This window comes from Hippoglossus hippoglossus, chromosome 14, assembly GCF_009819705.1.
Source record: "Hippoglossus hippoglossus isolate fHipHip1 chromosome 14, fHipHip1.pri, whole genome shotgun sequence".
In the NCBI taxonomy this organism is placed as follows: Eukaryota; Metazoa; Chordata; class Actinopteri; order Pleuronectiformes; family Pleuronectidae; genus Hippoglossus; species Hippoglossus hippoglossus.
Window position 1 is genome coordinate 905467 of NC_047164.1, and position 10444 is coordinate 915910.

Genomic DNA, 10444 nt, shown 5'->3' on the forward strand with positions numbered 1-10444 from the left:
GGATTATTCTGGATCCTGAAGGTTTTACACAAACATCAACAGAGTATTAAGAAGGGGCGGAGCCCCGGGTATCAAACATGGTGTTTTTAAAAACAGACGTAGACTCCGGGTCCAGAAAGTGAAGCCTGGAACCTGTCTCCTGTGTAGTGACCAGCAGGGGGCGACTCCTCTGGTAGTTTCTATAGAAGTCTATAGAAAGTGACTCCACTTCTCACTTTATAACGTCAGTAAACATTCAGGAGTTTAGTTTAGTTTAGTAAATTATGATCATTTAGAGCAGGGGTGGGCAAACTGTTTGACTCGCGGGCCACAATGGGTTCTAAGATTTGACAGAGGGGCCGGGAACAGATGGATGAGTGTTTGTGTGAACTAATATAAATGACATGTACAAATCATTACATGAAAGGATTTGGCCTTGAACAATACAAAAAAATGTCGTAACGTGACTGATCAAACATCTGAGGCCTGCGCCCAAACCAATGACCTCACTTGAACTTCTTTATTATCTACATTAACAGGTTACAGCAGCCGCGCCGGCTGTGTGTCGGAGATTTGGCTCCAGCCTCGCTGCAGCAACACATCATCACTTTCACTTTCAGTGGGAACAGTGTTGTTGATCTCCCATTTTTGCCAGTTTATCCAAGTCTGGAGTTATTTTGGTTGTGGCAATTCTCAGGATAGATGTGAGGTGCTGATCCGTTAACTTTGATCTGTGACGGGCTTTGTTGGCGTTCATGACGCTGAATGTCTGCTCACACACATAAGTCGAGCCAAACAAAGTCAGATCGGTGCAGGGCGCCTCTATTTTTTCCGCTTGCCGCGAGCGTATAGCGCCAGGAAACACACTGAAAAATGATTTTAAACGATATAAATGACATATTTTATATGACATAAATGATCAAATATGCATCCCATACTTTGTATTCCCCTTCTGTTGTCCTGGAGTTTTAATTTTCCCAATCACATAATTAAATGTCCCCCTCTGCCCCCCCACTACAAGCACACAAGCAGACAGACAGAGAGAGAAAGAGGGGTGGAGGGGTGGGGGTGGGGGGGGGGGGGGGGGGGGGGGGGCTATGAAGACCATCATTTACCCCCGAACCCCGACATTCAACGGGTACAACAACAAGCGGAGGAAGCAGAATCGCGGGCTGACCTTATATATACAGTCTATGGGGCTGACCAGCGGAGACATGCTCGTCCCGTGTGAACCCGCCGTTACTCAGCAACGTAAACAATAATAATATTTGGAATAAGTTCGGCGGGCCGGATTAAAAAGCCCAACGGGCCGTATATGGCCCATGTCTGATTTAGAGTCAAACAGACCATAAAGCACCGGATGCATTAGGGGGTGGATACCACTGTGTGATTGACAGCTGGTACCGTCCAATGGGGGCAGGTGACGGGTGTAGGTGGGTGTGTGTCCTCGAGCTCCACCCCCCCGCTCCTCCAAATATGGTTACTTCTGGTTTCAAAAAACCAAGATGGCGCTGAACACAATGTGAAGCTGAGGCTCACAAACCAGTGATGACGTCACGGTGGCTGATCCTGGATCTTTGTTCCTATTGGCTGCTCGTCTCTTCATTGAACATGTTTCTAAAGATTCATTGAAACTGGAAAATGAGCCGAGAGTTAAACGACGTGTTCGTGAACTAACTGATGCATTTTTAAATGTTCGGGTTCACAAGCTAAACGGTTGGAGAACCACTGCTTCAGTACTTCAGAAGTGAACAATACTCTGAACCTCCGTCCTGTGGCCTGAATGAAACGGCCTCAAGTAAACTTTTCTCCAGCAGCTTTGTTTCCCCGACGCAGCTCCGTCACCGCTCCACCTTTTAGTCTCAGCTGCTAAAAACTGTGTTTCCAGCGTTTAAAGGAAACGAAAACAGGAAGAGAAGTATGAATAGTTGCTGCATCTCCAGAGAGTCACAACATGTCGGACCAGGCGGGTCACTTCCTGTCGACTCGGAGACACTTCATGTGTCTGCTCACAGGAGTTTTTATTCACGTGGAAATATACAGTTTGATTTATAGTAAAATGTTTCGATTCTGTCGGTGCAATAAGTCGACCACAGAACACAGACACACAAACTGACAAAGATAATAAATACAACCACAAAGACATAAACTCATTTTGTTACACTGACAAGATCCATATTATAAGTAAATTGAACAAAGATGTTATTGTTGCACAGATTTTAAAGCCATGAACCACAAACATGTTTCTTTACAGAAAGAATCATTTGATCGTTTCACACCAGCAAATAAAAAGTTTGTTTTTATTTCCAAACCTTCTGAACCTTTAGTTTCCTCGTTCATTTCACTGTGTTAAGTCAAAATGACAACCTGAGAAATTTAATCATGGCTTTTATTTTGAAGTCCTGAGAGGAAACACCGCCCCCTGGTGGAGAAAGATATGAAATCCCTTCTGTCTTCTTATTCTACCACAGAATTAAATCAGTCTCAATATTTATATGACAAATATATGTTCTATATCTGTTTGTACCATCATAAATATACATTTTGTTGTTTTAATGAAAAAATCCAAAATCCAAATATATGAAATAAAACAACAAATGTGAGTTAAAAAAATGAATAAATGCAGCAAAATGTTATTATTAATGAATAGATAAACTTTTACAAATCCAAAGTAAGAACAATTCCATATATTTGTCTTTTAAATTCTAGATTTTTTTACAGTTCTATGTTTGTTTATTTTAAGCAAACAGAGAAAAGGATGCTTATTATTATCGTGTCAGAATCTTTATAAAAGTTAATTATGAGCTAATAAAAATGTGTGTATCATATATTTGTGTATATATATATATATATGTGTGTGTGTGCAGGTGCAGACGTACCTGGAGCGTTTCAGTCTGTCTCTGGAGCAGCTGCAGGGCGTTTCCTCTCGGCTGAAGAAGGATCTGATCCGAGGTTTAGGGAAACACTCGCATCACAAGGCGGCCGTGAAGATGCTGCCCACGTTCGTCAGGGCCACGCCGGACGGGACGGGTAAACACTCACACACACATCCGGCAGGAAGTTCAAGTAGAAATATACACAGGAAGTTCATTTATTTCGAGTTAATGCAACTTAAGTTGTCTTTGGTTTTCATTTTCAGATCATTTCAATGTTTTAAACACGAGTTCACTTAATAAATCAACTTGATGGAGTTTAAAAGATTCAACACTTCCTCTGTCAGGAAACTTTAAATGATTTTAAATATTGTTTTTAATCCAAATATCAAGTGGTTTGATTTCTTTGAAATGATTAAAAGTATCATTACGTTCAGGGAGCTAAACTTCATGATTGTTCCTCCCGGCAGAGCGAGGCGACTTCCTGGCGCTGGATCTCGGTGGAACCAACTTCCGTGTGCTTCACGTGCGCGTGGTGGAGGAGCAGCAGTGCGTGATGAAGATGGACAGTCAGATCTGTGCCATCCCGCAGGAAATGATGCTGGGAACCGGAGAACAGGTGGGAACCGGTTTTATACACTTAAAGCAAAGAGACACGTGAGTGAAGCTGTGTTCAAACCTTCAGTGTTTGAATAACCTTCCTGTTTTCATTCGTAAACTCAGCTTTCGTTGAGTTATTTTTTCTGTGGATTTAAAAGAAACATCTGTCTCCGTCCAGCTGTTCGACCACATCGCCGCCTGCCTCGGAGACTTCCTCCACTCTCAGAAACTGAAGGGACAAACTCTTCCTCTGGGATTCACCTTCTCCTTCCCCTGTGAGCAGAAAGAAATCGACAAGGTGTCACGCACACACACACACTCACACACACACACACACACACACACACACACACACACACACACACACTCTCGCACACACTCACACACACTCACACACACACACACACACACACACACACACACACACACACACACACACACACACACACACACACACACACTCAAGAGAGGAGAGTGTATAAGAATAAAAGCATCGGAGAAATTTAAAATATTCCTTTGTGAGGTTCAGTGTGTCTTCTTCTTGAAACGTTTCTGTCTTTGGTGTTAAACGTTCGAACCCCTGTGTTCACAGAGCATCTTGATCCGCTGGACCAAAGGCTTCAACTGCTCCGGCGTGGAGGGACAAGACGTAGTGAAGCTGCTGAAAGACGCCATCTACAGGAGAGCGGTCAGTGGGACGCCGAGACTCACCTCAGACATCGACTCTGTGATAAATTCACATTTCACATGAACCTGAACATTTGTTTATTAAGTGAAATAATTTCTGGATGTTTCTGATTCAGAGTCAAAACCTTGTGAAACTGTCTTTGTAGAGACGGAGGGAAAGTTTGTGTGGGCGAGTTATTCAGATTATAAATAGGAAAACATATAAATACACCTCTCTCTCTCTCTCTCTCTCTCTCTCTCTCTCTCTCTGTCTCTCTCTCTCTCTGTCTCTCTGTCTCTCTCTCTCTCTCTCTCTCTCCCTCTCTCTCTCTCTCTCTCTCTCTCTCTCTCTCTCTCTCTCTCTCTCTCTCTCTCTCTGCAGGACTACGACATCGGCTCGGTTGCCATGGTGAATGACACGGTGGGTACCATGATGAGCTGCGGCTACAAGGACCAGAGCTGTGAGATCGGCATGATCATCGGTAACGTAAAACAATCACAAAGAGACTTAATATTGACAACACAGGGACACAAAACATCTACAAGGAGACAAAAACAATCATCAACGGACCAAATCAACAACAAAGAGAAACAAAAAGCAAATAAAGTGACAAAATGAACCGAAAGAGACACGAAAGATCATTTAGAGACAAAACATCAACAGGATTTTTTTAATGACACAAAACCTCAAAGAGACAAAAACCACCAGTAACGTCCATCGAGCCACGAACCCATGAGCAACACAAACTAGTGACTCGTTCATTTCTCGTGACTTCATCTGTCTTCGTGCTCAGGTTCTTTAATCTCGTCACAATGATCTGAACTGTTTTATTAAACATCAAGTTTTGACTGAGAATGTAAAAGTAATTCCCTCATAACAAACCTCTGTTTAATCATCACGTGAATTTCCTCTGTCGTCCTTCAGGAACAGGAACTAACGCCTGTTACATGGAGGAGATGAAGAACGTGAAGCGCGTGGAGGGCGAGGACGGGCGCATGTGCATCAACACGGAGTGGGGGGGCTTCGGAGACGACGGCTCGCTCAAAGACATCCTGACAGAGTTCGACGTGATGGTGGACGAGACGTCCATCAACCCTGGAGTTCACACGTACGTACGACAGCTACGCTATGAACTGTTACTGAGCAACAGCGCCCTCTGCAGCCACTCACACTAATTAATGATTTTAAGTTAAGTTACGTTTAAGTTTGGTTTAAGTTGAGTTGGATTAAGTTGAGTTGGGTTAAGTTTAAGTTAAGTTAAGGGTTAGGGGTTAAACCCCTAAACGATGTTTAACCTCCAGGAGAAATGACGACGTGCCGTCTCTTCTCGTTTCCTCGTGCAGCTTCGAGAAGATGATCAGTGGGATGTATCTGGGTGAAATCGTGCGTCTCCTGCTCGTGAAGATGACGGAGGACAAGCTGCTGTTCGATGGACGGACGTCGGACGCCCTGCGGACTCCGGGAAAATTCCAGACGAAGTTCATTTCTGAGATCGAAGAGTGAGATTTTAAATCTTCCTCCCGCTCTTTTATTTCATCAGGAGCTGTAAACGCTCCCACGTTCTTTACCGTCCTCCATCTTGTCCGTCCTGACTTCCTGTCTGTGTCTCTGCTGCAGGGAGGACGACGGCCTGGACAACGCTCAGACCATCCTGACTGAGCTCGGCCTGAAGTGGAACCCAGTGGACGTCCGCGTGGTGCGTCTGGCCTGCGACGTCGTCTCCACACGCTCGGCTCATCTCTGCGCCGCCGCCCTGGCCACCATCGTCAACCGCATCCGGGTCAACCGTGGGCTGGACCATCTGAAGACGACCGTGGGGGTGGACGGGACGGTGTACAGGAAACACCCAAAGTAAGAGACCGTATGAGGGAGAGGCGCTTTAAACAAAATCATCTGGATCGCCCCCTGGTGTCTGGCTGCAGTATAGATCATAAATCTCCTCCATGTTAACAGATGGGACATGGACCAAACCAAAAGAATCAAAGTAAACGTTAAATAAATGTTTGTTCAAGTGTTTCTGATCAGTTTGGTTTTAATTCGTTATTTGATGATATAAAAAAAGGCTGAGACGTCACGATTGACAGCTGAGACTGACTCAGGATTGGTCGAGAGCGTGGTATGGGCGGGACCACGACTGCTCAGGCCTTTGAACAATAAACATTTTTCTAGATCAGTCGATTTCCGTTTATAATTTTCCTCAGAAGTGATTCTGTGTGCACCATATATTCTTCCTAAATATTTATGTTTGTTATATTTATACTTGATATGTATTGTCTTCCTCCCTCTGCAGCTTCAGTGACGAGCTCCAGGCGACTGTTCGCCTCCTCGCCCCCAAGTGCAGCATCACCTTCCTGGTCTCAGAGGACGGCAGTGGGAAGGGCGCTGCCATGGTAACGGCTGTGGCTCAGCGGCTCGCTCTCCAGTCCCGGCTGTTAGAGGACAGCGACGGTGAGGTCGACGAGGAAGAGGAGGAGGACGAGGAGGAGGAGGATGGTGAATAAGAGCAGATGTGGAACAGACACAACTGTTAAAATGGAAACATGAAAAGTTTAGAATTTAATATTATGTTTTATCTGGGAGTTTGTGTTCGCTTCAAATAAAAAAATCTATAATTTAACATATTATGACAAAATAAACAGCAGATACAATAAAACAGAGAAAATTTGGGGAAATCTCAAACAGCAACATTAAAATGCTGCTTTAATGAAAACATTAAAAACACATGAATCCTGTGTTAACTCTTTATTTCTCTCTGGTTATAAAACCAACTTCCTGGTATTTTTATCTCAATCTCTGTGTTCCTGTTAAACAATGTTTTGATGACTCATGCACTCGGGGACATTTCCTCATTCTCCGTCCAATCAGAAAGCTTCTGAAATGTTTAACTTCCTGCCTGTGACTACAAATTCTGCAGGATAGGTCATAAACCCAGCCTCCTCCATGTTAGCAGATGGGACTACAAATGAAAGTGGACGTTAAATAAATGTTTCTCAAAGATGGTTTCTGTGATTTCAGGCCGTTCTTCATGTTTTCATGTTTCTGATCAGTTTGGTTTGAATTAGTTATTTGATGATATAAAAACAGGCTGAGACGTCATGATTGACAGCAGCAGGTTGTTGGGTCCGACTCGTTCACACCAACAGGAACATGTGGGGAACATTTCAGGAACACGTCAGGAACATTTCAGGAACACGTCAGAAACACGTGGGGAACATTTCAGGAACACGTCAGGAACACGTCCGGAACATGTCAGGAACACGTCAGAAACACGTGGGGAACATTTCAGGAACACGTCAGGAACACGTGGGGAACATTTCAGGAACACGTCAGGAACGCGTGGGGAACATTTCAGGAACACGTCAGAAACACGTGGGGAACATTTCAGGAACACGTCAGGAACACGTCCGGAACATGTCAGGAACACGTCAGAAACACGTGGGGAACATTTCAGGAACACGTCAGAAACACGTGGGGAACATTTCAGGAACACGTGGGGAACATTTCAGGAACACGTCAGGAACATTTCAGGAACACGTCAGAAACACGTGGGGAACATTTCAGGAACACGTCAGGAACATGTCAGGAACACGTCAGGAACACGTCAGGAACATTTCAGGAACACGTCAGAAACACGTCAGGAACATTTCAGGAACACGTCAGGAACATTTCAGGAACACGTCAGGAACATGTCAGAAACACGTCAGAAACACATCAGGAACATTTCAGGAACACGTCAGGAACATGTGAGGAACATGTCAGGAACATTTCAGGAACATGTCAGGAACATGACAGAAACATGTGAGGAATACCTAAGGAACATGTGAGGAACACTTCAGGAACATGTGAGGAACATTTCAGGAACACGTCAGGAACACGTCCGGAACATGTCAGGAACACGTCAGAAACACGTGGGGAACATTTCAGGAACACGTCAGAAACACGTGGGGAACATTTCAGGAACACGTGGGGAACATTTCAGGAACACGTCAGGAACATTTCAGGAACACGTCAGAAACACGTGGGGAACATTTCAGGAACACGTCAGGAACATGTCAGGAACACGTCAGGAACACGTCAGGAACATTTCAGGAACACGTCAGAAACACGTCAGGAACATTTCAGGAACACGTCAGGAACATTTCAGGAACACGTCAGGAACATGTCAGAAACACGTCAGAAACACATCAGGAACATTTCAGGAACACGTCAGGAACATGTGAGGAACATGTCAGGAACATTTCAGGAACATGTCAGGAACATGACAGAAACATGTGAGGAATACCTAAGGAACATGTGAGGAACACTTCAGGAACATGTGAGGAACATTTCAGGAACACGTCAGGAAAATGTGAGGAACATTTCAGGAACACGTCAGGAACACGTCAGGAACACGTTAGGAACATGTGAGGAACACTTCAGGAACACGTGAGGAACACGTCAGGAACACGTGAGGAACATGTCAGGAACACGTGAGGAACACGTCAGGAACATGTGGGGAACATTTCAGGAACACGTGGGGAACATTTCAGGAACACGTCAGGAACATTTCAGGAACACGTCAGAAACACGTGGGGAACATTTCAGGAACACGTCAGGAACATGTCAGGAACACGTCAGGAACACGTCAGGAACATTTCAGGAACACGTCAGAAACACGTCAGGAACATTTCAGGAACACGTCAGGAACATTTCAGGAACACGTCAGGAACATGTCAGAAACACGTCAGAAACACATCAGGAACATTTCAGGAACACGTCAGGAACATGTGAGGAACATGTCAGGAACATTTCAGGAACATGTCAGGAACATGACAGAAACATGTGAGGAATACCTAAGGAACATGTGAGGAACACTTCAGGAACATGTGAGGAACATTTCAGGAACACGTCAGGAACACGTCCGGAACATGTCAGGAACACGTCAGAAACACGTGGGGAACATTTCAGGAACACGTCAGAAACACGTGGGGAACATTTCAGGAACACGTGGGGAACATTTCAGGAACACGTCAGGAACATTTCAGGAACACGTCAGAAACACGTGGGGAACATTTCAGGAACACGTCAGGAACATGTCAGGAACACGTCAGGAACACGTCAGGAACATTTCAGGAACACGTCAGAAACACGTCAGGAACATTTCAGGAACACGTCAGGAACATTTCAGGAACACGTCAGGAACATGTCAGAAACACGTCAGAAACACATCAGGAACATTTCAGGAACACGTCAGGAACATGTGAGGAACATGTCAGGAACATTTCAGGAACATGTCAGGAACATGACAGAAACATGTGAGGAATACCTAAGGAACATGTGAGGAACACTTCAGGAACATGTGAGGAACATTTCAGGAACACGTCAGGAAAATGTGAGGAACATTTCAGGAACACGTCAGGAACACGTCAGGAACACGTTAGGAACATGTGAGGAACACTTCAGGAACACGTGAGGAACACGTCAGGAACACGTGAGGAACATGTCAGGAACACGTGAGGAACACGTCAGGAACATGTGTCCAGTGTAGCTCTGAAAACAGATTAAATAATAAATAACTAATAACTGGGAATGCATCAAATTAAATTAACTGTTTTTGTGAACATGAATGAAATGTTTCCAGTATAAATAATAAATAGATGAATATAAATAAGTAGAAACAGAACGTGAAGGAACCAGCTGCTGTTGTGTTGGTTACAGAGGCTGAAGCTCAGAGGACAGGAGCTGCAGCCTCGCGGTTTTTCCCTCCTCACCTTCGTTTATGCTGCAGCCTCGTCTTCCTCTTCCTCCTGCTGCAGCCTCCTCTTCCTCCTCCTGCTGCAGCCTCCTCTTCCTGCTTCAGCCTCCTCTTCCTCCTGCTGCAGCTTCCTCTTCCTCATCCTCCCCTTCCTCCTCCTGCTGTAGCCTCCTCTTCTTCCTCCTGCCTCCTCCTCCTCTTCCTCCTCCTCCTCCTCCTCCTCCTCGTCCTCCTGCCTCTCGACTGGAGGTAATTTGGGGATAAAGGTCTGGAGGCTCCACCGGCAGCAGAAAGTGAACTGATTCCTGTTTATTCTCAAACACAGTTTAAAGGAGAAAGTCCTGAATCTGCTCCTCAGGATCTTTCAGATGTTTTTTGCTGCAGATTAGAAAAAGTGATTTAATGAGACGAATAAACAAAAGTGTGAGTCCAGAGCAGATTAATGAGCTGAATGAAATCTGAGATTTACACTTTGTGCTTCTCAAAGAACAAAATCAGACAAACAGTTAATAAAATAATCCAACATATAAAGTTTTTACACTTTTATTTATCCAATAATAATCTAATTGTATCATTACAGAAATACTTCTA

General features: G+C 44.5%; 1 protein-coding gene across 1 annotated transcript in view; it reads left to right on the top strand.

Annotated features, from left to right (window-relative positions):
* LOC117774385 (hexokinase-4-like) overlaps positions 1 to 6791 on the top strand; it is a 13193-nt gene extending 6402 nt beyond the window's left edge. The window contains exons 3-11 of the mRNA XM_034606789.1: positions 2847 to 3009; positions 3323 to 3471; positions 3631 to 3750; positions 4045 to 4140; positions 4501 to 4600; positions 5044 to 5227; positions 5463 to 5618; positions 5737 to 5970; positions 6410 to 6791. Coding sequence (XP_034462680.1) covers positions 2847 to 3009; positions 3323 to 3471; positions 3631 to 3750; positions 4045 to 4140; positions 4501 to 4600; positions 5044 to 5227; positions 5463 to 5618; positions 5737 to 5970; positions 6410 to 6620 — 1413 coding nt within the window. The 3' untranslated portion in view covers positions 6621 to 6791. The remainder of the gene's footprint in view (positions 1 to 2846; positions 3010 to 3322; positions 3472 to 3630; positions 3751 to 4044; positions 4141 to 4500; positions 4601 to 5043; positions 5228 to 5462; positions 5619 to 5736; positions 5971 to 6409) is intronic.
* The last annotated feature ends 3653 nt before the right edge of the window (positions 6792 to 10444 follow it).